This window comes from Schistocerca cancellata, chromosome 2 (genome assembly GCF_023864275.1).
Source record: "Schistocerca cancellata isolate TAMUIC-IGC-003103 chromosome 2, iqSchCanc2.1, whole genome shotgun sequence".
Taxonomy (NCBI): domain Eukaryota; kingdom Metazoa; phylum Arthropoda; class Insecta; order Orthoptera; family Acrididae; genus Schistocerca; species Schistocerca cancellata.
The window spans coordinates 704881096-704908917 of NC_064627.1; the positions used below are offsets into that span (position 1 = coordinate 704881096).

Here is a 27822-nt window from a genome sequence, read left to right on the forward strand (position 1 = left end):
TATCAGGAGAATGTCAGATCCCTTAATCGGGCAGGTAGGTTAGAAAATTTAAAAAGGGAAATGGATAGGTTAAAGTTAGATATAGTGGGAATTAGTGAAGTTCGGTGGCAGGAGAAACAAGACTTCTGGTCAGGTGAATACAGGGTTATAAATACAAAATCAAATAGGGGTAATGAAGGAGTAGGTTTAATAATGAATAAAAAAATAGGAGTGCGGGTAGGTTACTACAAACAGCATAGTGAATGGATTATAGTGGCCAAGATAGACACGAAGCCCATGCCTACTTCAGTAGTACAAGTTTATATGCCAACTAGCTCTCCAGATGACGAAGAAATTGAAGAAATGTATGATGAGATAAATGAAATTATTGAGGTAGTGAAGGGAGACGAAAATTTAATAGTCATGGGTGACTGGAATGCGAAAGTAGGATAAGGGAGAGAAGGAAACATAGTAGGTGACTATGGATTGGGGCTAAGAAATGAAAGAGGAAGCCATCTGTTAGAATTTTGCACAGAACATAACTTAATCATAGCTAACACTTGGTTCAAGAATCATAAAAGAAGATTGTATACATGGAAGAATCCTGGAGATACTAAAGTGTATCAGATAGATTATATAATGATAAGACAGAGATTTAGGAACCAGGTTTTAAATTGTAGGACATTTCCAGGGGCAGATGTGGACTCTGACCACAATCTATTGGTTATGAACTGTAGATTAAAACTGAAGAAATTGCAAAAAGGTGGGAATTTAAGGAGATGGGACCTGGATAAACTGACTAAACCAGAGGTTGTGCAGAGTTTCAGGGAGAGCATAAGGGAACAATTGACAGGAATGGGGGAAAGAAATACAGTAGAAGACGAATGGGTAGCTCTGAGGGATGAAGTAGTGAAGGCAGCAGAGGAACAAGTAGGTACAAAGACGAGGGCTAATAGAAATCCTTGGGTAACAGAAGAGATACTGAATTTAATTGATGAAAGGAGAAAATATAAAAATGCAGTAAACAAAGCAGGCAAAAAGGAATACAAACGTCTCAAAAATGAGATCGACAGGAAGTGCAAAATGGCTAAGCAGGCATGGCTAGAGGACAGATGTAAGGATGTAGAGGCTTATCTCTCTAGCGGTAAGATAGATACAGCCTACAGGAAAATTAAAGAGACCTTTGGAGAAAAGAGAGCCACGTGTATGAATATCAAGAGTTCAGATGGAATCCCAGTTCTAAGCAAAGAGGGGAAAGCAGAAAGGTGGAAGGAGTATATAGAGGGTCTATACAAGGGCGATGTACTTGAGGACAATATTATGGAAATTGAAGAGGATGTAGATGAAGATGACATGGGAGATACAATACTGCATAAAGAGTTTGACAGAGCACTGAAAGACCTGAGTTGAAACAAGGCCCCGGGAGTAGACAACATTCCATTAGAATTACTGACAGCCTTGGGAGAGCCAGTCCTGACAAAACTCTACCATCTGGTGAGCAAGATGTACGAGACAGGCGAAATACCCTCAGACTTCAAGAAGAATATACCGTATTTACTCGAGTCTAAGCCGCACTTTTTTTCTGGTTTTTGAAATCCTATAAACCGCCTGCGGCTTAGAATCGAGTGTAAAGCAAGCAGAAATTCTGAAAAAAGTTTGTGGGTGCCGCCACAACTTACTTCTGCCGTCGAATATATGTAGCGCTACACGGGCATGCTTTGTTGGCACAAAGATAAATACTGGCGCCAAAACCTCTGCGTCAGTAAATAAATTTAAAAAAAAGTGGAAGACGGGCTATTTTCTCCACTCCCGAGTTTCGACCACTACATTTTCATACATTATCCAACGAAGTAAATATAAATTCCATATTTTTTATCTTCGAATGTAGCAGCATTTCAGTGTACTACGAAAATCCGACTGGCAAGAATGTTTGGTATGTTTGTCAATATGGCCAACTCTACATCCTGAATTGTTTCCTATCTGTGAGAAGAGATGGTTGCTAAGAGGAACGTTTATAAATTGTAAATCACATGCAGTATTCTCGTCACCACAAGAATAATACGCATATAAACATTTTGCCATGTATTGTTTCATGTTTGCTGCTACCTCATTTAAATCCTGTCTGCCTAATAAACTACGAAACTAGAGTGAGACAGCAGCAAACGTGGAAGAATATACATATCATGTCATGTTTATATTCGTATTATTATGCTTAATAGTGATACAGTCAGAAATGAAACACGGCAATTGACAAGATTTTTAAATCTAAGATGACTCTAATTTCTGCGTAGAATGTAATGCACTAAAGAGGCGCCTGGAAACGGAGAAAAATTTTCGCTAAACTCTCGTTCAGAATATCTTCTATCTATTATTTGGTTCTTGTTGATCATTATCAAAGAAAGCAGCAGTGTAAGTAACAAGAAAAAGCAGTTTCTTGCCATTGTTTCGCTAATGAGACGATTCCTCTCTCTCTCTCTCTCTCTCTCTCTATATATATATATATATATATATATATATATATATATATATATATATATAAAAAGAAAGACGATGAGACTTACCCAACAAAAGCGCTGGCAGGTCGATAGACACACAAATAAACACAAACATACACACAAAACTCTAGCTTTCGCAACCAACGGTTGCCTCGTCAGGTTCTTTCCTGACGAGGCAACCGTTGGTTGCGAAAGCTAGAGTTTTGTGTGTATGTTTGTGTTTATTTGTGTGTCTATCGACCTGCCAGCGCTTTTGTTGGGTAAGTCTCATCATCTTTCTTTTTAAATATATTTTTCCCACGTGGAATGTTTCCCTCTATTATATATATATATATATATATATATATACAAAGGTGATATTGGTCTTTAAATATGTCTGCCTGTGTCTGTATATGTGTGGATGGATATGTGTGTGTGTGTTTGTGTGTGTGTGTGTGTGTGTGTGTGTGTGTGTTTGTGTGTGTGTGTGTGTGTGTGCGAGTGTATCCCCGTCCTTTTTTCCCCCTAAGGTAAGTCTTTCCCTCTCCTTCCCTCTTTCCTGATGAGGCAACAGTTTGTTGCGAAAGCTTGAATTTTGTGTGTATGTTTGTGTTCGTTTGTGTATCTTTGTTTTTAGGTATATTTTTCCTACGTGGAATGTTTCCTTCTATTATACATATATATATATATATATATATATATATATATATATATAAAAGAAAGATGATGAGACTTACCAAACAAAAGCGCTGGCAGGTCGATAGACACACAAACAAACACAAACATACACACAAAAATCTAGCTTTTGCAACCAACGGTTGCCTCATCAGGAAAGGGGGAAGGAGAAGGAAAGACAAAAGGATATGGGTTTTAAGGGAGAGGGTAAGGAGTCATTCCAATCCCGGGAGCGGAAAGACTTACCTTAGGGGGAAAAAAGGACAGGTATACACTCGCACGCACACACATATCCATCCGCATATACACAGACACAAGCAGACATTTGTAAAGGCAAAGAGTTTGGGCAGAGATGTCAGTCGGGACGGAAGTACAGAGGCAAAGATGATGTTGAAAGACAGGTGAGGTATGAGCGGCGGCAGATTGAAATTAAAAATTAGCGGAGATTGAGGCCTGGCGGATAGCGAGAAGAGAGGATATGCTGAAGGGCAAGTTCCCATCTCCGGAGTTCAGATAGGTTGGTGTTAGTGGGAAGTATCCAGATAACCCGGACGGTGTAACACTGTGCCAAGATGTGCTGGCCGTGCACCAAGGCATGTTTAGCCACAGGGTGATCCTCATTACCAACAAACACTGTCTGCCTGTGTCCATTCATGCGAATGGACAGTTTGTTGCTGGTCATTCCCACATAGAACGCTTCACAGTGTAGGCAGGTCAGTTGGTAAATCACGTGGGTGCTTTCACACGTGGCTCTGCCTTTGCTCGTGTACACCTTCCGGGTTACAGGACTGGAATAGGTGGTGGTGGGAGGGTGCATGGGACAGGTTTTACACCGGGGGCGGTTACAGGGGTAGGAGCCAGAGGGTAGGGAAGGTGGTTTGGGGATTTCATGGGGATGAACTAAGAGGTTACGAAGGTTAGGTGGACGGCGGAAAGACACTCTTGGTGGAGTGGGGAGGATTTCATGAAGGATGGATCTCATTTCAGGGCAGGATTTGAGGAAGTCGTATCCCTGCTGGAGAGTCACATTCAGAATCTGATCCAGTCCCGGAAAGTATCCTGTCACGAGTGGGGCACTTTTGGGGTTCTTCTGTGGAAGGTTCCGGGTTTGAGGAGATGAGGAAGTGGCTCTGGTTATTTGCTTCTGTACCAGGTCGGGAGGGTAGTTACGGGATGCAAAAGCTGTTTTCAGGTTGTTGGTGTAATGATTCAAGGATTCCGGACTGGAGCAGATTCGTTTGCCACGAAGACCTAGGCTGTAGGGAAGGGACCGTTTGATGTGGAATGGGTGGCAGCTGTCATAATGGAGGTACTGTTGCTTGTTGGTGGGTTTGATGTGGACGGACGTGTGAAGCTGGCCATTGGACAGGTGGAGGTCAACGTCAAGGAAAGTGGCATGGGATTTAGAGTAGGACCAGGTGAATCTGATGGAACCAAAGGAGTTGAGGTTGGAGAGGAAATTCTGGAGTTCTTCTTCACTGTGAGTCCAGATCATGAAAATGTCATCAATAAATCTGTACCAAACTTTGGGTTGGCAGGCCTGGGTAACCAAGAAGGCTTCCTCTAAGCGACCCATGAATAGGTTGGCGTACGAGGGGGCCATCCTGGTACCCATGGCTGTTTCCTTTAATTGTTGGTATGTCTGGCCTTCAAAAGTGAAGAAGTTGTGGGTCAGGATGAAGCTGGCTAAGGTAATGAGGAAAGAGGTTTTAGGTAGGGTGGCAGGTGATCGGCGTGAAAGGAAGTGCTCCATCGCAGCGAGGCCCTGGACATGCGGAATATTTGTGTATAAGGAAGTGGCATCAATGGTTACAAGGATGGTTTCTGGGGGTAACGGATTGGGTAAGGATTCCAGGCGTTCGAGAAAGTGGTTGGTGTCTTTGATGAAGGATGGGAGACTGCATGTAATGGGTTGAAGGTGTTGATCTACGTAGGCAGAGATGCGTTCTGTGGGGGCTTGGTAACCAGCTACAATGGGACGGCCGGGATGATTGGGTTTGTGAATTTTGGGAAGAAGGTAGAAGGTAGGGGTGCGGGGTGTTGGTGGGGTCAGGAGGTTGGTGGAGTCAGGTGAAAGGTTTTGTAGGGGGCCTAAGGTTCTGAGGATTCCTTGAAGCTCCGCCTGGACATCAGGAATGGGATTACCATGGCAAACTTTGTAAGTAGTGTTGTCTGAAAGCTGACACAGTCCCTCAGCCACGTACTCCCGACGATCAAGTACCACAGTTGTGGAACCCTTGTCCGCCGGAAGAATGACGATGGATTGGTCAGCCTTCAGATCACGGATAGCCTGGGCTTCAGCAGTGGTGATGTTGGGAGTAGGATTAAGGTTTTTTAAGAAGGATTGAGAGGCAAGGCTGGAAGTCAGAAATTCCTGGAAGGTTAGGAGAGGGTGATTTTGAGGAAGAGGAGGTGGGTCCCGCTGTGACGGAGGACGGAACTGTTCCAGGCATGGTTCAATTTGGATAGTATCTTGGGGAGTTGGATCATTAGGAGTAGGATTAGGATCATTTTTCTTCGTGGCAAAGTGATATTTCCAGCAGAGAGTACGGGTGTAGGACAGTAAATCTTTGACAAGGGCTGTTTGGTTAAATCTGGGAGTGGGGCTGAAGGTGAGGCCTTTGGATGGACAGAGGTTTCGGATTGGGAGAGAGGTTTGGAGGAGAGGTTAACTACTGAATTGGGCTGTTGTGGTTCCAGATTGTGTTGATTGGAATTTTGAGGTTTTGGAGGGAGTGGAACTGGAAGTGGGAGATTGAGTAGATGGGAGAGACTAGGTTTGTGTGCAATGAGAGGGGGTTGAGGTTTGCTGGAATGGTTGTGAAGGGTGAGTGAGTTGCCTTTCCGGAGGTGGGAAACCAGGAGATTGGATGATTTTAAGGTGGAGGGTGGCATGCTGTTCTAATTTGCGGTTGGCCTGTAGGAGGATGCTGTGAACAACTGGTGTGGATGTGGGAGAGGAAAGATTGAGGACTTTTATTAAACTGCACCTATCAGATCAAAGAAAAATAAGCAATCAATTCAAATCAGACGAAGCACGTGGAAAAGGAAGGGTACCCATATAAATACGGACGGAGCGCCTGACGCATAGCAATGGCTACCTGGTAAAGCTTAACTGCAGAGCTTACGACTCGAACCAAACTACTGTAGCTGTATCGTCATTCATTCGACCTAAATTGTGTCTCATATTACAATGGACCAACTTTGTCTCGATTTGGAGATGCGCTCTATAATTTTTCTCTCCCCTTGAATTTCGAGTCTCAAATTTCAGGTGCGGCTTAGATTGGGGAAAATTTTTTTTCCTTGATTTCGAGTCTCATTTTTAAGGTGCGGCTTAGATTTGAGTGCGGCTTAGATTCAAGTAAATACGGTAATTCCAATCCCAAAGAAAGCAGGTGTTGACAGATGTGAAAATTACCGAACTATCAGTTTAATAAGTCACAGCTGCAAAATACTAACACGAATTATTTACAGACAAATGGAAAAACTGGTAGAAGCCAACCTCGGGGAAGATCAGTTTGGATTCCGTAGAATTGTTGGAACATGTGAGGCAATACTAACCTTACGACTTATCTTAGAAGAAAGATTAAGGAAAGGCAAACCTATGTTTCTAGCATTTGTAGACTTAGAGAAAGCTTTTGACAATGTTGACTGGAATACTCTCTTTCAAATTCTAAAGATGGCAGGGGTAAAATACAGGTAGCGAAAGGCTATTTACAATTTGTGCAGAAACCAGATGGCAGTTATAAGAGTCGAGGGGCATGAAAGGGAAGCAGTGGTTGGGAAGGGAGTGAGACAGGGATGTAGCCCCTCCCCGATGTTATTCAATCTGTATATTGAGCAAGCAGTAAAGGAAACAAAAGAAAAATTTGGAGTAGGTATTGAAATCCAGGGAGAAGAAATAAAAACTTTGAGGTTCGCCGATGACATTGTAATTCTGTCAGAGACAGCAAAGGACCTGGAAGAGCAGCTGAATGGAATGGACAGTGTCTTGAAAGGAGGATATAACATGAACATCAACAAAACCAAAACGAGGATAATGGAATGTGGTCGAATTAAATAGGGTGATGCTGAGGGAACTAGATTAGGAAATGAGACACTTAATGTAGTAAATGGGTTTTGCTATTTGGGGAGCAAAATAACTGATGATGGTCGAAGTAGAGAGGATATAAAATGTAGACTGGCATTGGCAAGGAATGCGTTTCTGAAGAGAAATTTTTTAACATTGAGTATAGATTTAAGTGTGAGGAAGTCGCTTCTGAAAGTATTTGTATGGAGTGTAGCCATGTATGGAAGTGAAACATGGACAATAAATAGTTTGGACAAGAAGAGAATAGAAGCTTTCGAAATGTGGTGCTACAGAAGAATGTTGAAGATGAAGTGGGTAGATTACGTAACTAATGAGGAGGTATTGAATAGGATTGGGGAGAAGAGGAGTTTGTGGCACAACTTGACTAGAAGAAGGGATCGGTTGGTAGAACATGTCCTGAGGCATCAAGGGATCACAAATTTAACATTGGAGGGCAGTGTGGAGGGTAAAAATCGTAGATTCAGAAGGATGTAGGTCGCAGTAGGTACTGAAAGATGAAGGAGCTTGCACAGGATAGATTAGCATGGAGAGTTGCATCAGACCAGTCTCAGGACTGAAGACCACAACAACAACAACAGTACTCAATATAACCATCCTATGGAGATGACTATAATGAATGTGTGTATAATGTCATGTCTTGTTGTTGTTGTTGTTGGCAATGATGATGAGGAAAAGAAGAGGGCAAAATGTAGTGTTGGCTCATACTACACTCCAAATCATAATTAGTTAATACCAGGTATCTGGGACATTGTGGCTTTAGTCTCTGTTAATCCTTGTCAGTAACTTTCAGTTGGTGGTAGAATGCTTGCCTATTGATAATTATTCAGTTTTACTAACAACAGATTTTATTGTACTTACCAACGATTTCATAATACAGGTAAATCACATAATTACAGTAACCAGTACTGCAGTCATGGCATCTGTATTTAATCACATCTTGATAATTTTCCCACTCTAGATACAACGAATGTAAATGGTTTTTAATGTAGTCATTGATGGAGTTAATAATTTACAGAACTTAAGAACAAAAAGGAACTTAACACTAAAACAACAAGAATAACAGAATTAACGATGTGTAGTATTCACAGACATTTCATGAGAAAGAATAAACAGCTGATAGCTACCACAGAGAGCTATTTACAGGCAACGTACTAACATTTGCATTACACTGACTACAGTAGAAAGCAGTTCATGCCTTACTGCTAACAAAATTATGAAAATAACTTTAAGTGCATGCAGAAAGCAGTGCAGTGACATTAGGTGGCCAGTCTTGACGTGTTTCATGAACCCGATATCCAGCAATGATCGACTTATGAATGGGTGGTTTGGGTATGCAATAAGGTCTAATAGATGACTGAAACAACAGGTAATTATGTTGGCCTTTCGTCATTTCCGTAGGTCGTATGGTAGATCACAAAGATCTGCTGGAATTGGCATTTGATATGCCCCTTCAGATGAGGCAAGTGATCTGAAATCATCTGTGGTGATAATTGACATGTACTCGTATTGCACACCACAACATACTAATAATGAAATCAGTAGGCTACATAAAATCAAAAGAAATGTCTATTCACAAAGCAGTGGCTGGAAAACACACATATAAAAGGTATTTCATATGTAAGCTTTCAGAGCCAGTTGCTCCTTCTTCTGGCAGAAGAGTTGGAGGGGAAGGAAGCAGAGTGAAAAAAAAGGACTGGTGAGGTTTATGAAAAGGGATACAGTTGGGAAAGTCGCCCAGAAACCCAGGTCAGGGGAGACTTAATGGACGGGATGAGTCTTTCCTTCTCATGTCTTTCTCATTTCCAGTTTTAAAGCTATGAATATTATTTAAAAACTTTCTAAAACATCACACTTTTTATCCCAGTGTAATGAAAAACATTGCAGAAATTTCCAGAGCATACAGAAGTGTTCCTAGAATTTCTAGTACATTAAAGAATATTCCTGAAATTTGAAGTACATTTTTTGCAGATTGTTGAAAAGGGAGAAAAAAGGACTTTAAGAAAATGCAAAAGCACATCAGGGATAATGTGCAGCATAAGTACAAAAGGTTGCTATTATGACAGGGAATCTATGCGATTAAGATAATCAACTGAGCATCTATTTACTCAGCAACATGGTATTTTGGTGTTACTGATGCAGAAATTCACTCCTGGAGCTTGATTAGTGATCATACCAGCATGAAAAGTGTTGCAAATTATTTGCTTGTTTGTTTATATATTTGATCCGTCTTTGAGCTTTTTTATGCAATCATTACTGTTGTAGGGAGTTTACATGTATTGTACAAATACATTTTGTTGACATGGTTACGGTATACATACTGATACTAATACAAGGCACATAAAATATATACTAGAATTTCTTAATTTTACAGTACATAGAAAATAATATACAGAAGTATCAAATAAACTATTGACATGCTAAGGTAAGTACAAAATAGTTTACAGTTAGAAATAGTTTAGTATCTCAAGTCATCCATAGAACAGATTTGAAATTCCGAAATATTGTAGAAATCACTTTCTTTCAAGCATTTTTCAGTTTTTGTTTTAAAGTTGTTAAGTGCCTCCTTGATTTTGTTTTGACAACATTGGAAGTGGACTGTATTGTAGTACCAAGGCAGATGTAGCAAGTTTTAAAGCATGATCACTTGAATGGATAAGTGTTATGAGGTAATAAGAGGTGATAAAGCTCAGAATAGATTTAACATTAGGTCAATCGGACAACAGATGTTTATAGGTGATCCAAGATGAGAGGGGCATATATAACGTACTGAACACATTGTCTAGGTGTAGCATCTGTTGCTAGTAATCAAAATTGTCTGGGTCCTGGGTTTCAACCTAGCTACTGCTTAAATTTTGAATAAAAATTGTCAGCAATGGTGGTTGAAGACTTCTGACATCAGAGGTACCCTCATTCTGCCAACAGTTTTGTCATCAAAGAAGGTGGAGGAGCAGACAGAGATTCAGGGCATTCTCTTACCCTTGGGGTGGGAAACTACCCCAGAAAGGTGGAAGAGTCAGCAGTGATAAATGGCATGAGGATGTTGAAGCAAATGGAAATCACTGTATTAAAGACACATAATGTGTATCCACGGTATATGGGGCCTGTAATTGAAAAGTGTCATAATCATGTCTCTATTGGCAACAGGTTCCATGTTAGTACCCGATTTGGATCTCTGGGAATGGACTGCCAAGGGGAGGCGTTTTAGACAGTACTGCATGCCTTCGAAAACAATCTTTCTGAAGGCATGGATGTAGCTGGGATTGCCAGGTATTCTTTAGCAAGCTTATATAATTGTGGAAATACACTTTTCATCTTCCCACTGTTCAAATGGGTTCATAGATAGAGGTGACACGGATGTTGCTAAATAAGCATCATTTCATCCTTCAGATTTACTGAAGATTGCAGGTTCATGAATGAGGAAGTGGCTTTTTTTTTTTTACGGGCCAACATTTTGTTTTGCCTCCAAAAGTCATAAAATGTGTCAGCCGACGAATCACTATCTGTCTCACTACCAGTGTTGGTGGTGGCAGGATTTGTTGCTATCAATCGCCTTATCATAGATATTGTTCGGGCACAAGCTCTGGCGTCTTGAAAATGGATGTTTTTGAATCTGCGCTGAATCTGTTTCGTGACTTCGATTCTAAGGGCTCCTGCTCCACTGTCACTAGACAGATTAAAAGCATCTATTAGTGCTTTTAAACAGTTGATCATGAGTATAATTTTACTGATGGTCACATACTGCTTTCCAGATATTTCTTTAGAAACTTGAAACAGATCTTTAATATTCTGCATCTATGGCCGATGGAATAAGCGGTGCTTTCGCATTAAGCTTCAAAATTTGATGCATGAAAGGAGCCAGTTCGATATACCTCTCAAGCATAGATTAGATTAGATTAGATTAGATTAGTACTTGTTCCACAGATCATGAACATGACACTTCGTAATGATGTGGAACGTGTCAGGTTAATAAAAGGTGTCTATACAAGACATTACATTACACAAAATATTACATGACACTTAATATTTTTAATTTTTTTTTATAATATACAGAATTCCAATGAGTCTTTACATCTAAGATCAACTTCAAAGTTGTTCCAGTTTGTTTTTGCCTTAATAAATCACTTTGAATCACACTTGACTTGAAATATTTAACATCATCTCTTACTTTATTACACAATAAATTAAAATCATTGATCGACATAGTCGATTCAGCAATAAGATTAATGGTATGGGCAAAACAAGATAAATGTTTCCCTCTATCCATGAATTTATTAATACCGGCTACCATATTTGCACCATTATCAGTAATGATAGTGGTGATTTTCTCAGATTTGATATTCATGCCTCGACAAATTTCTTGCACCTGTTCAGAAATGTAGTCAGCTGTATGCCGTTGATCCAACGCAACAGTAACAATGCAGCATGGAGTAAGTTTATTGTTATCGGAATAGTGGGCAGTGACACCTAAATAACTAGTGGTAGTCATTATCTTGGGCCATACATCACAGGTTAGCGAGATATGATTTAAAGTTTCAAATTTCAGTTCAAGTTTTGATCGCATAATGCTGTAGGAACTGTCTAGATTTTCTTTAAGAGTGTCTATGCTCGGAATTGTAAAAGATGAACAAATCTGATGCATCAATTTCTGAAATTCACGACCTTTAACAATGTCGAATGGTCGTTTGAACACACAAATAAAATAAAGCAACAAATTGCATAACAGAGAGTTCGCTCTCCCTCTGCATACGATAGCTTTCTTTGTATTGTTTCTCCAATGGAAAATTGCTTCTTTTTGTTAAACGGTCTGCCTTTCTGCATCTATCGAATTCTCTGATGATTGCACAGGGTTGAAGACCTTATCCCCAGAACTGACATCGATGTCGAAAGACTCACTGGGTGATGGCGATGATGGTAGTTGCTCTTTTATCTTCAGCTATTTTGGTGGTAACTCGATTGTCATTTGTCCCAGGGCCAGATTTCCTTTTTCACTGAAAAATACAGAACGAGTGATTTTTTTTTTTTTAGGAAACAAAAAATAAAAACTTCCAGTGTAGAACACCTCAGACAAGTGCTTTTTCCTGTATTCTCAGATAGATGAGGATTTAGGTTTTTTTCCCCCCTAAATAAAAATGAACTGGTTTCAGAGAAAGTAAAAATCTAAAAAGTATAATATTCTAAGAATATTACTAAATTTACCTTGATATTGTGCTTGTGGGATGCTTTTGCAAATGTTTCTTCATATTCGATGTATTCCCTGATGATTTTAAGGTTTTGAAGCAAATTTTGCATTTCACTTCATTGGTGTTTAATCGAGTGTAATACTTCCACAGCTCACTTTTCACAGGCGCCATCCTAGGCGTGCACACAAACCACTTACTGACAACTAACAAACTTGTTTTTATTTTCAAGAAAGCCAAATTGTTCGTTTAATGTTTCTAACACAAAGTACCATGTGCAGACATATAGTATTTTGTTTGTATTTCAAATAGCCGGTAGCATCGCGACAGTGTTGCCAGCCTAATCTTTGTGGCGCCCCAGTCACATCGCACCAGTGTCAACAGTCTGAGCTCTAAAAAGTACTCGATACCTACCATGAAATACTCATTGAGTAAAAGAATCGATTGCAAAGTATCGAGTAGGAAAGTATCAGTATCAATAAAACTGTACTTGATACAGTAAAGTATTGATACATTTTCCCCTGCTCGTGGGGACTGGAATGCAATTATATGGAAAGAAATAAAAGAGAAGGTTACAAGAGAATATGGGCTTGCCAGTAGGAAAGAGAGAGGAGAATGACTAATTGAGTTCTGCAATAAATTTCAGATGGTAATAGCGAATACTCTGTTCAAGAATCACAAGAGGTGGCGGCAGCATACTTTAGAGTCTTGCATGACCGGGTAAGCGAGCACAAAAAGCGACATCGGACAAGCACAGCCTAACCAGGTAGGCCGCCAGCACCAGTTATTGTGTCTGAGCATAAATGCCATGACCACATCCCAGGTAATGTTTGGTTCCAAAGATGTTAAATATATCTTCATCGATGCGTGACTGCTGTCAGCACAGGCTTCTCATTAGTGGTGTGTCTATCTGTAATCATGCAGTGTAAGTAAGCCAGAATAGTAAGGTCTAAACCAGTGTGCAGTCATTGATGAAACAGGAGGGTCTAAAGGACAAACTGTGGAATAAATTTCTTCTGGGTGTAGATGAAAACAGCAAGTGTACTTGGTATGTATCATGCATAAACTGCTGTACGTCATTGTGTCTCCAGTCAAGAACGACACATTTAAAGAAATGCAGTTGTAAGAAATACCACACTGCACAACTCCTTCAGGGAAACAGGCAGTAATACAAGGTAGTACGGCAGCAACATGTGTGCCAGACATATGAGATCTTTTATGATGTTTCTGGTGAAAGTTTCAAAGAACTAGGACAAGATGGTGTATATTATGGAGAAGTCAGAATTTCAGGTGTTGTGCTACATCCCACTGCTATTAGCAGAATTGCCAAAGGAGAAGCTCATAATGACTTCTGTTATTATTGATTTTGTTAATAAAATATGTATTGCAACATTCATATATGACATACTCGCACAACCAGTTGCATTATTTGATGTTTGCAGCACATTACATAAATGTTTTATTTACAAGCAAATTCCTGGACACTAAGACGGTGGCAGTAAATATTAAAGAAGAAATAGAAAAGAGTGTGGCTGATAGGAACATTTCACCAAACATGTTGCAGAATTTTGTTTTTGTCCGCAACCAAGGTGCCAATATAATACAAGGTTTGGAAAATCATGAAAGGCTTTTTTGTGCTGCTCATTGTATTAACACAGCACTTAGCCACACTTTCACTGAAGATATCATCTTATTAAATGATGCCTCAAACATTGCAGCAACAATAAATTTTGCAAAATGCATTGTATGGTACGTGAGGAAAAGTGGGCTCTATGTACCTTTGGAATCGTCTTCAAAACACAAGATCAGCACACAGTGGAACAGCTTGTACACTATGCTAGAGTCCATACACTCGCAGTATAACAAGGTTACTGCTGTAGTGATGGAAAAGAATTGTGGATTTCTTGAAACCATTTAAAGAGGGGACAGATGAATTATAAGGCAAAAAAGAACCTACAATCTAGTTAGTTTTTCTTTAGCTTGAGAATAAATCTGCAGTGTGAATAAAAATGTCTTTGAAGTGGGTTAAATTACTGTAGTTACAAGAACTGTTTCATTATGATATGAGGAAAGAATAGAGATGTTATTAAGTAATGTAACTGACATATACCAGCAGACACATATTTTTAATAAGAGATACTTATTAAAAATCCAGTCCTGGTAGTTTTACTTGATTAGTTCGTAGTTACTTCCAGCTATAAAATTGCTATTTTCATCTAGCCATCTACCCATGATCTCACTATTGTTGGCATAAATGTAAAGCAGAAAATTCTTGGCATTGTGCAACAAAATTATGCAAGTGTTGCAGGTACTACATGCTAATCATTTTTGTTTTGTTAGTGCATACTGTCTTGTAGCCTATTACAAGATAGTTCCATATTACGTCTGTCTCCCTTGTTTATTAATATAGAACCTTCAAGTAGAGTGTCATCATCATCATCATCCAGAAAGAGAGATCATTTCATGGACTGGAAGGAAGGTAGATTAGAGTCGAACATCTTAATCAAAATTGAGGTTGCTTGAGATGGAACACAAGCTCATACTCTTTCGAGGATGGGCAAAAAAAATTGACCATGCCCTTTCAAAGTAAGCATCCTGACGTTTGTCTGCAGTGATTAGGGAAATTGCAGAAAACCTAAATCTGGATGGCTACATATGGATTTGAACCATCATTCTCCTGAACAAGAGTGCAGTGTATCAATTACTGGAAGATTAAGCAGATCACTATATTTAATGCACGTTTGAGCTAATGATGGTGTGTTAAAGTGGTGGTGCAGACCTGAAAAGGATCTGCCAGGGATGGCTGCAGTTACAAGATGCATTTTTATATATCCTAGGAACAAGTTCTCATATTGAATGGTGCTTTTATAAAGCTGATAAGTTATTAATGAATCATTTCAGCCAATTAAATCCAGACTACATCACTGATTTACTGCCAGTCAACAGTTACTATAAGTTTTCTTGAAATGAAAAGCATGAAAATTTACAGCTGTGTTTTCTTTGCACAGCCAGCCATCTTTTTGACTTCAGGGACAGTATTTATTTAATGCATATGTAGATTTCTATTACTGGTAAGCAGAATAAATCTTCTGTTTGAAACTGAGTAATTTTTCTATGCTTGCTGAATATATATTATTTTCCACATCCTGTATGATGATAACTGTCACACATAAGCATTCTTGTAAATGTTACCTTTTGTATGAGAGAGAGAGAGAGAGAGAGAGAGAGAGAGAGAGAGAGAGAGAGAGAGAGAGAGAGAGAGAGAATGGATGGGGTGTGGCTTAAAATTTGTGCAGTGAAGTGAGGTGAGACATTAGCGAAGGCTAGTCATATTTGGTTATGAGTGGCTTCGTCCCATCTCCAGCACGTGAGCCACATCCGTTAAAACGTAGATCAATGCAACACTATAGTATACTTGGAAAAGACCCATAGACATGGGAAGATTTCAGGTGGATTACAGCATGGTCAGACAGAGATTCCAAAATCAATGTACTCGGGAACATATGTAGATGCAGATCGCAGTGTAGTTATGATGAATAGTACGGAAGTTTAAGAGAATTGTCTGAAAGAATCAGTGTGGAAGGAAGTGGGATGCCGATAAATGAGAAGACTGGTTTGAAGTTCACTAAGGATGTGGATACTGCGGCAAGGATTACCAGAGTAGACAGTTCAGTTGAAGAGGAGTGGACATCTCTCAAAAGAGCAGTCAGAGATGTTGGACAGACAGTCACAGGTAGAAGGAGGGTGACTACAAAGAAGCTTTGAGTAACAGAAGAAATACTTACCGTATTTACCCGAATCTAAGCCGCACCTGATAAATGAGACTCGAAATCAACGAAAAAAGTTTTCCCGAATCTAAGCCACACCTGAAATTTGAGACTCGAAATTCAAGGGGGAGAAACGTTTTAGACCGCACCTCCAAACCGAAACAAAGTTGGTCCATTGTAATATGAGACAATTTAGGTCGAATGAATGACGATACAGCTACAGTAGTTTGGTGCGTGTGGTAAACTTAGCAGTTAAGCTTTACCACGTAGTCATTGCTATGCGTCAGGCGCCCGTCCGTATTTATACTAGAGAGCCTTTTTCACATGCTTTGTCTGGTTTGAATTGATTGCTTATTTTTCTTTGATCTGATAAGTGCTGTTCTCTTTGTTATAGGTGTTTCCATCACTCTAAGCTCAAAATGCATTATTATACTGTGCCATGCATTGTTTGTCGCATTCTGATAATGCGTGTTTACGGCCTGTCACCGCTCGCGGCATGGATTGCTTTTGTGCACCTACCGTCGCTTACAATTTTAAAAAAAAGATAGAGGAATCGTCTCATTAGCGAAACAATGGCAAGAGACTGCTATTTGTTGTTACTTACACTGCCGCTTTCTTTGATAATGATCAACAAGAACCAAATAATAGACTGCATATGATAGCTGTTCTGAACCTAAGTTTAGCGAAAATTTTTCTCCGTTTGAAAATTTTTGCAGACGCCTCTTTAGTACATTACATACCGCACAGAAATTAGAGTCAACTTAGGTTTAAAAATCTAGTCAGTTTCCGTGCTTCATTTCTGACTGTATCACTATTCAGCATAGGAATAATACAAATATAAACATGACGTGATATGTATATTCTTCCGCGTTCTGTTGTCTCACTCTAGTTTCGTAGTTTATTAGGAAGACAGGATTTAAATGAGATAACAGGAAACACGTAGGATACATGACAAAATGTTTACATTCGTATTATCCTTATGGTGAAGAGAATACTGCATGTGATTCACAATTCATAAAAGTTCCTGTTAGCAACCATCTCTTGTCACAGGTAGGAAAAAATTCAGAACGTAGAGTTGGCCATATTGACAAACATCCCAAACAGTCTTGCCAGTCGGATTTTCGTAGTACATTGAAAGGCTGCTACATTCGAAGATGAACAATACGGAATTTGTATTTACTTCGTTGGATAATGTATGAAAAAGCAGTGGTCGAAACTCGGGGCAGAGAGAAAAGCTCATCTTCCACCTTTTTTTTTTAAATTTGTTTACTGACGCAGTATTTATCTTTGTGCCTGCAAAGCATGCCTGTGTAGCGTTACATATATTCGACGGCAGAAGTTAGTTGTGGCGGCACCTAACAACATTCTTCAGAACTTCCACTTACTTCGCACTCGATTCTAAGCCGCAGGCGGTTTTTTGGATTACAAAAACTGGAAAAAAGTGCGGCTTAGATTCGAGTAAATACGGTAACCCTCAAGTGGGCTTGTTTTTCATAACACAAGTGGGCATTTGGCATACTTTGTACATTTAAAAAGAATAGCAGTCTTTATGCTATCAGGGTAAACATGTATGAGAGGAATCACAGTTTAATTTTAGATTAATTATACAGTGATAAAATAAATTTATATAATATGAGCTAAAGCATTGTTTAATTAAACAATAATAAAACTATCTTTCATTATATTACTCTGTTCCCATGGACAGGTAATGACCCGCTGTAAGCCTTAAACAGCACAATTGCATCAGATCGCAGCTAAACACTTATTCGATTAGTATTTGTCTTGAAGACAACTGTCTCATTGTGGGATTGTGCTGCAATCTTTTAATCTGGGTCATTTTCATGCACAGATTGTAAATTTTTTTTTCTTACCTAGCTCACTGTTTATTTTTTAGTACTGCTACTCTCTTGGACATATAACATCACAATTTATCACTTAGTTCACTGAAGCAATAATGAAGTAATTGGTATGTGCTCACAATTGTGAAACAGTGGAATGTGCAAAACAATTTTATTTGTAGTTGGTGCACTTTATACATTGGCACGCCTGCTAAAGGGTTAAATTGATTGACGAAAGAAGGAAGAGAAAGACAGGAATACTGTAATATAAATCACATAGAAATGAAATTAATAGAAAGTGCAGAGCAGCCAAGGCAAAATAGCTGCAGGAAAAATGTGAAGAAATTGAAAAATAAATGATCCTTGAAAAGTCTGAGTCAGCATATAGCAAAGTCAAAACAATGTTTGGTGAAATTAAAAACATCAGAGGTAAGATTGAGAATGTAATGAGAATTCCACTGTTAAATGCAGAGTAGAGATAGGATAGATGGAACGAGCACATTGAAGGCCTCTATGAGAAGGAGGGCTTGTCTGATGATGTGATAGAAGAAGGAATTAGAGACAATATGGAATACATTGGGGACTCAGTATTAGCCAGAATTTGAGAGAGCTCTAGAAAACTTGAGATCAGAAAATGCAGATGGCATATATAACATTCCATTGGAATTTCTAAAATCACTGGGAGAATTGGCAACCAAATGACTATTCAAAATGGAGTGCAGTATCTATGAGACTGCTGACAGACATACCATCAGACTTTCAGAAGAATATAATCCAGACAGTTCCAAAGATACCAAGAGCAGATAAGTGCAAGACCTATTGCACAGTCAGCTTAACAGCTCAAGTATCCAAGCTGCTGAAAAGAATAAGAATGGAAAAGAAAGCTGAGGATCTCTTATATGATGATCAGTTTGGCTTTAGGAAAGGCAAAGGCATCAGAGAGGCAGTTCTGATGTGCTTGATAATGGAAGCGAGACTGACGAAAAATCCAGAAACGCTCATGGGATTTATTGACCTAGAAAAAGTGTTCAGCAATGTTAAATTGTGCAAGATGTTGGAGATTCTGAGAAAAATAGGAGTAAGCTGTAGGGAAAGATGGGTAATATACAGAGTGCTTATAATTGAACTTTTGCTACCTGAGACAGTGTAGGTGAGAAACTACTTGTGCTCTGAGTACCAAACTTGTTAGGAATGGTGTTCAGGCTATGCATTACAGGATTTGCATTGTTAGTAGTGTTAGTGTTATGACTTGCCATTAGGCACCGCTACTGGTATGGCAATGTAGAGTTGAAGCACAACACATTAAAGGAGTATGGAGAGGTTCTCTTCACACCAGTGTTGAAGAACATGATTCAGAAATATAAATTAATTGGCAATGTAGAAATTGCTTCTGGGAGAGAATGGCAGCCAGTTGCTCCACACATTGTTGAAGTAGTTACTGTTGCCATGACTGAGAATACTGGAAATGATGTGCGATCTTCAAGCAATCCACAAGCTGTGTCATGACAGCTGTACATGCCCTGCTCCACTTGAGATGTTTGGCCAACGGTAGAGCAATCTCTACTGCAGTTCAATGCTGTCTTAAACACAGATGGTCATCAAATTGAATTGTAACCCTTGAATGTAAACAAGGTACACAATTAACAGATTTTGCCATATTATGTATCAATTAAAATGTTCTTCTGTCAATAGTTTTTTTCATTATTTCCCTTCTGTATACTTTACAAATGTTTCCACAAAGTTTCATTGTTCTGTGATCACTCATTTTTCATAGGGACCCCCTCAAGTAGCAAAAGTTTAATTATAATCACTGTGTACAATATGTAGAAGAACCAGAGGGAAAAATAAGATTGGAAGACCGAGAATGAATTGCTCGGAGGATTAAAAAGGGTGTAAGACATTGAAGAAGCTCTGATGGAAATAAACGAAAGATTCGAGAGTGGGATTAAAAGTCAGGGTGGAAGGAAATCAATGAAAAGATTCACTGATGACATTGCCGCCCCCGGTGAAAGTGAAGAATTAGTGGGCCTATTGGATTGAATGGACAATCCAGTGGGTAAAGAATTTAGATTGAGAGTAAACCAGAAAAAGACAAAAGTAATGAAGTAGCAGAAATGAGAATCGCAAGAAACTTAACATGAACAACAAACTTTGTTGGTCATGGGTTTGTTCGAGACAAGTGTGTGTTTGGAGCACAACATTGTATGGTAGTGAATCAGGGATGGTGGGAAAACCAGAACAGAAGAAAGCAAAACTTTTGAGATGTGGTGCTACAGATGATGTTGAAAATTAGGTGGATTGATAAGATGATGAGCGAGATGTTTCTCCTCAGAATCAGCGAAAAAGGAACGTATGGAATGACTAATAAGAAGAAGGGACAGACATCGGAGAATAATCTCCTTGGGACTTAGAGGGAGCTAAAGAGGGTAAATGGTAGGGGAAGACTGAGATTAGAATACATCCAGCAGCTAATTGATGATGTAGGGTTCGAGGGCTACTCTAAGACAAAGAGAGTGGCGCAGAAGAGAAATTCATAGCAGGGCGCATCTCTTTCAGCATCTCTCAACATAAAATTTGGCATTTTGCACACAGTAACTAATTGAGTTGGGGAAAAAAAAAAGACTATCTTCACCAAAGAAGTTTATAATTTAAATTCATGAATGGCATCAGCTATTGGCTCACAAGCCTTACTCATTATTTTACAATCAGTTAACACTCATTAACCAGTATCCATTAACTGTTTAAAAAGGAAAATTCTATTCAGAAAACTAAAATACAGAGTGGCTGGTCACTACTTAACTTTAGGAGCTGCAAATCATAGTACTACATGTAAAAAAATCCACTCTCTTTGGCTAGGTTCGTTCTTTTTTTTTTTTTTGGAGGGGGGGGGGGGAGGAGTTGGTTGTGGAAAGGAGGAGGGGTGTGTGTTACCCAATAGTTCTATAAGAACATATCATTTGATTGAGAACAGTATAAACATATTTGTGTATTTAATGTGTTGTTTGGTTGGAAATGATACACTGAAAACTGGAATGGAAAGCAATGAAAGGGTCGTGTGAATTTTTTTTTTAGTTTAAAAATTTTTTTAATTGCTTAAGAATAATATCTGCACACCTAAATTGCTTTTCACAAAAATCTTCAGGTTTCTGAGAGTGGTGGGATAAAATTAAAGCTAGCATGTTTCCCCTGTCTCTAAAATTGTATGGTCTCAAATTCTTATTTCATGTTCTATTGAGAACTGAAGTGATTATAAGATTTACCTTGAAACAATTATTTCAAAGTTGGTAAATAATGGAATATCTGTCTGACAGATATATATTTTAGTAAATTTATTTTCCATATTGAATGTTATCACAAATGTTTGTTTTGCTGGTAAGTGAATTATCATTGGCTTACAGTTTTTATTATATGAATTGCATCTTATATTTTTGTTTGTTCATCATTTCATCCATAATGTAAAACATAGCAGTTTAATTTTTTATTGTGGTGTTATAAGATTTTTAACTTCAAGTTATTCAAACTGAAACTTTAATTCTCTTTCAGTATCTCTCAACATGGACATACAATGAGTTCCAGAAGACACATCGTAGATGTTCATCATTTCCTGAAACTCAACATAAAACTTGGCATTTTGCACACAGTGACTTGTTGGGTTGGAAAAAACAATGTTCAGAAGACAATCAAGCTAATACAACATCAGTATATGCCAAAGCAGATTACAATGCACCAAGTAGTGAGATGAAGGACACTACATGCAGTTATGATTCTGATAGAGTAAATTCATGTGAAGAAGCTACAGAATCCATAATTTCATGTCAAGAAAGTGAAAATGTTGAGAATGGAAACACTGAAAGAAATAAAGACATTCGGACTGCAGACGATAATATCTCTGAGATGTTTTATAGTAATACTAAACTAAAGCGTTGGAAAAGTCTTCCAGATATTTTGGGAACTACATTTATAATACCACTATGCAAGAGAAGTTTTTCAGCTAGCACTAAATCACTGTATGTGAACAAAGTTTTTTTCCAGTGTACCTCTGGAAGCCATGTGTCTTTGCCCTGTGCAGCAGATGATCCGCGGCTAGACCAAGAAAATTTACTAGGTTCAAATATTGGCCAAATGATCAAAAATGTATCAGGACACCAAGCATATTCTAAACTTTCTCCAAGTGTGCTGCAGGTAGATTACTCAGCAGAACCGACACCAGATCATGAACCAGATTCTTGTGTGACAGACAACAGGTTAGCTGGACATTGGAAGCAACAATCTGCAAAACAACAAACCAGAAGTTTGAATAAAAAACTGACAAAGGGATGTTCAAATAACTTCAAAAAACCTAAAACAGCAATCCCAAAAAATCTCACACTGGTAGAAAGCTCAACAATTGCAAGCAGCACCAGCAGCAGTAGTAGTTCTGACACAATAAATGTTAACAGGCATTTAGCTGAGTCATCAGAAGTCATACGCAAAGCAAACAAAACTGCAACAACCTGCAAGGCAAGACCATCTGACCTAAATCTTCCATCTAGGCACTGGAGGAAAAGTGAGATCAACAGTTCAGGGATGCCATCTGCTCGAAATTTACAAAGAAAACGAAAAACAGGGATTTCTGGCTCTGTTCCTAACTATCCTTTCGAGTGGCTTGGTGATAGACAGCACTGCAAGAAAAGTTTTATTGAAGATGGTGGTAGCAGTGTTCTTCCAATGACTGTTGGATTTTTTCCTCGTCCCCAGCAAGGGCAAAGCATCACCAGTTTCCTTTCTTCTGTTCAGTTTGCCCGACCAGCAGCAGAACTTGATCGGGAGAATGCACACTTCAGCATATCAGAAGCCATAATTGCTGCAATTGAGCAGGTGGGTTTTTGTCATTACATATTGCCGAAATGAGGCATTGGTATTACCAGTGCAGGAAGACTGAATTAGATAACAGTTTCATTGTATTTTTGAAACTAAGAAACATAAAATAATTTATTGTCTCTGCTAAGAAAGGAAATTATGATGCATTAATTTTGCAGTAATTAATTTATAGTATGCCAATCAAAATAATTGCTTGTATGAACTGTTGCTATTCTGTAAGTAGCTATCTACTTTTCTGGTTTGTAGTTGCTATGTATTCCCTGAATCACTTCATATAAGACCCAAGATGGTTTCTTGAAAAAGCCCATTTGCTTCATTTCTAATACCAGTGTCGCTGACAGTTTGTTAAATTTAATCATATTTTCCTTATTCTGTGAGCAGCTGGAAACATCCCAATAAAAACCTGGATTGCAATATTTATTTTACTTTTATTATTCATGTACTAATACTTTTCAGAACAGATTCTTGAGCTTTAAAGCACTTGTTGAATAAAGAAACCAAATTCTGCAGCTGTGTATGCCATGTAGAACAAAAAGAGGTCTTCATATATTTTGAAGCAAATTTTGTGAATGTATTAAATAGGGTAGATGTTACTGTAGTTTATAATTGCCGCTAACTAAACAAACACTTTGGACAATTCATCATTAATTATCTATATTAATAATGGCTGACCCAATTTGCGGTTCATGGTGCATGGTTTGAGTTGTAGGTTTCCTATCTAATGGCTTCCAGGGCGCAACAAAATTTGGACTTACAAATATTTCATGTACACTGGTGTGCAAAACTGAAAGATGAAACTGACTTTCGCATGGTGTGTAACTGTCAAATAACATAGCTCGATGAAAATGTACATACACTGAAGAGCCAAAGAAGCTGGTACACATGCCTGATATTGTTTAGCCACCACCACAAGCACGCAGAAGTTCCCCAACGCAATGTGGCATTTACTCAACTAATGTCTGAAGTAGTGCTGGACGGAATTGACACCACGAATCCTGCAGGGCTATCCATAAATCCATAAGAGCACAAGGGGTGGAGATGTCTTCTGAACTGTACATTGCAAGGCATCCCAGATATGCTCAATAAAGTTCATGTATGGGGAGTTTGGTGGCCAGCAGAAGTGTTTAAACTCAGAAGAGTGTTCTTGGAGCCACTCTGTAGCAATTATGGATGTGTGGGATGTTGCATTGTCGTACTGGAAATGCCCAAGTCCGCCAAAATGTACAATGGTCATGAATGGATGTGGGTGATCAGGCAGGATGCTTATGTACTTGTCGTCTGTCAGTCGTGTTTAGATGTATCAGGGGCCCCATATCACTCCAACTGCACATGCCCCACACCATTACAGAGGCTTCACCAGCTTCAACACTCCCCTGCAGACATCTCTCCATACCTGTACACGTCCATAATTCAATAGAATTTGAAACAAGACTCGTCTGACCAGCCAATATGTTTCCACTCATCAACAGTCCAGTGTTGGTGTTAGTGGGCACAGACAAAGCATAAAGCTTTGTGTCGTACAGCCATCAAGTGTACATGAGTGGGCCTTCGGCTCCGAAAGCCCATGTCGATGATGTTTTGTTGAATGGTTCGCAAGCGGACACTTGTTGATGGCCCAGCATTGAAATCTGCAGCAATTTGCGGTAGGGTTGCACTTCTGTCACATTGAAGGATTTGCTTCAGTTGTTGTTGGTCCCATTCTTGCAGGATCTTTTTCGAGCCGCAGTGATGTCAGAGATTTGATGTTCTACCGGTTTCCTGATATTCACAATACACTCGTGAAACGGTCATATGAGAAAATCCCCACTTCATCACTGCTTGTACGCAGACTATAACACCACATTCAGACTCACTTAAATCTTGATAACATGCCATTGTAGCCACCAGACACTTGTTGTCTTATATATGCATTGCCGAACACAGCACTGTATTCTGCCTGTTTACATATCTCTGTATTTGAATATGCATGCCTATTCCAATTTCTTCGGCATTTCAGTGTAGAAAGAACTGCTAAAGTATATTACAGAAGATAACTGTAAGAAATGTGCTGTGAGAGGAACAGAATGACCCCTTTATTCAAAGACAATAATTACACTGATGTCACCATGATTTACGATGTTCCTCTGGACATCATACAAGGTAGGACATGTTTTTCAATAGTGTGTTTGATCAGCAAGGATGGCAGTGCGTACTCTGCAATCTGCACCCATGCTTGCCACAAGGTTGGTAAGAAGTTCCAGTGATAGCGCTTTCCATTCCACCACCAGTGTGATTGACAACTGCTGGATGTGCTACAATGTGTGTGTCTCTGAAAGCATCCCACATGTGCTCAAAAGGATTTAAGTCAGAGGAATGGACAGGCCAGTCCATTCATCAAATATCCACCCATTTCAAGGACTCCTTTACCTTTGCTGTTCATTGTGGTTGTGTATTATCACGCATAAAGAAGTCTGACCAAATGCACCCCTTAAAAGATGCACATGGGGAAGGAGTACAGTGTCGTGGTAATGTTGCTGGTGAGTTTACTGTGTTCAAATATTTTGAGGTCAGTGTGCCCATGTAACATGATTGTTTTCGTGATCCAGGTGCTGTGGTGTGGGAGAGCATAATACTACAGTGGCATACTGCCCTCCAAACTTTCACTCATCAGCATTATTGTGACATTGTACTCCTTCCCCATGTGCATCTTTTCAGGTGTAAATTCGACACTGACTTCATTTTTGTGGATGAAAATGCACGACCACATCAAACAGTGGAGGTGAAGGAGCCCTTGGAATAGGTGAGTATTTGATGAATGGACTGACCTGTGCATTCCCCCGACTTCAATTGCTTCAAGAGGTGTGGGATGCATTGGGGGACACATAATGCAGCAGCACACCAATGACAACCCAGCAGTTGTCAATTACACTGGCAGAGGAATGGAAAGCCCTACCACAAGAACTCCTTACAAACCTTGTGGTGAGTATGGGAGCCCCTTGCAGAGAACGCATTGCCGGCCATTGTCATCACACCCAGTATTAACGAATCATTTACCACATTTTGTAATGTCCAGGGGACCATAATAAATTGCAGTGACTTCAGTGTTATTACTGTCTTTGAATAAAAGTGTCATTTCTGTTTATTTCATTGAATCTCTCAGTTACCTTCTGTACTATACTTAGCTGCTCTTTCTATGTATGGTCCATGTTTCACTGAGCTTTGTTACTTGGCAGTGACACATCATGTGAATGTTACTTTCATCCTCAAGTTTAACACAGTAAGACTAATATTGCAGTTAGAAACTGTGTATGTGTCTCGGGGCAGCATAACTCGTCACAAGCAAATACCTAGACTACATTCATTTAGTATTTGAGAACGATAGTACATAGTGATTTGAACAAACTTTACACATAATTTCAAACTGTTATAAAACTTTTTGCTATTGACACCTCCCACATAATGATGAAAGGAAAGAAAGTTCAACGTGTTTTTTTGCCGCTCATGCCATATAACTGCTACAACGGGCACAATGTTTTAATTATTTCTTCATTACTACTAACTCTATTCATAACACATTTAGCAGAAAGCACCCACAGAGGTCACTGAATGTATCTGCAAAATTATGTTATTGCACAACATAGTTCAAGAGATATGACATTATAAACATGTGATATATGTGAAAAACTAGCTTTTGCTTAAAATGGAATGCAAATTACTCTGATTATACTCATCAAGTGTGTGATAATGAGAGCATTTACCAACTTCCAACAAACAGTAAACATAATTTAGACATTGCTTAAATTTTTCTCACTTCCATCCTTAATATCAAATATTTAACACTTTAACTCATCTGTAATGTAATCAGAAGTTTGAAGCTGTGTTATACATGAGAGTCTGATTGTCTGCAGAATCGGGGATTTACTGGTTCTCACTCGACAGTCTTTAACAAATTGAGTACTTTACCAAGAATATTTTGCTCTGCTTGAATCACTTGAATTGTGTTATTCTTTTATTCTGTGACATATATTCCATTATTATGCAAGGAAAATTAAATCTATGAAGTATTTTAAAATTAACTTTGAGACTTTCATGTCCACTTCTTGACACATTGCCTAGAGACGTCTCTTTCAGATTTTTCAGCCAATGGCTGCCGTATTTATAATAATAAGATTATTATTTTTTTTTTTTTTTTTTTTTTTTTTTTTTTTTTTTTTTTTTTTTTTTTTTTGCTAGATTCAAGAGGCTGTCATTTTCCAAGAATTATCCACCATTGCTTGTGGTCTTGTCGTCAACAGTTCTCTGAGACTACAAGATAGTTTTTTCTGGCAAAATGTCAGGTTATAGCTAAACAACTGTTGGTCAGAAAACCCCTGACAGATGCCTCCAAGCAGTCTGTCAGTTTTGGTCTTCTTGTTACTGAGGAGCAGACCTGGTGACTTAAGCAATTATACAGTACTTTACAAAAGATATGTTTGGATCCAAACAGTGCCATACATTGTATTTGACTGTTGTCAGTACTTTCTGGTATTTTAGACAGAGCACTCTCCAAATTATATGGTGTTGATTCCAGGCACAAAGGATGACAGGAATTACATCAGCAGTTTTTAGATTCCATATTCAGTCAACCTTAATCCTGAGATCCTTATATTCCAGTTTCTTTTGAGTCATATTAACATTAATGTTCCCATCATGTGCGATTAGACATGCGTTAATAGGCATTATTGACCAGTGGAAATATTTGTCATTATTTGGTTCTTGCTTGTCTATACAATGTTATTTATTCTTTAAAATTATTCTGTGAAATTTGCAGAGTATCATATGACAAGCGTTCCAAAATTCATGCAGTTACATCTATGATTAGTAGTCAAAACTTGAAGTAGTTTGATTGTAGGGCTTATTTTTTAGAGTCCTAATACATTTACTGACAAGTAAATCTAGATTTGACCATGGATGATGAGCTCCATATGTGCCCAACTTCTGGTG

At 38.8% G+C, this 27822-nt stretch overlaps 1 protein-coding gene across 2 annotated transcripts in view; it reads left to right on the forward strand.

Moving 5' to 3' along the window:
* Positions 1-27822, forward strand: part of LOC126162495 (run domain Beclin-1-interacting and cysteine-rich domain-containing protein) — a 234971-nt gene that overhangs the window by 96300 nt on the left and 110849 nt on the right. For both annotated transcript variants that reach the window (XM_049919039.1, XM_049919040.1), the window contains exon 5: positions 21544-22857. In XM_049919039.1, coding sequence (XP_049774996.1) covers positions 21544-22857 — 1314 coding nt within the window. The remainder of the gene's footprint in view (positions 1-21543; positions 22858-27822) is intronic.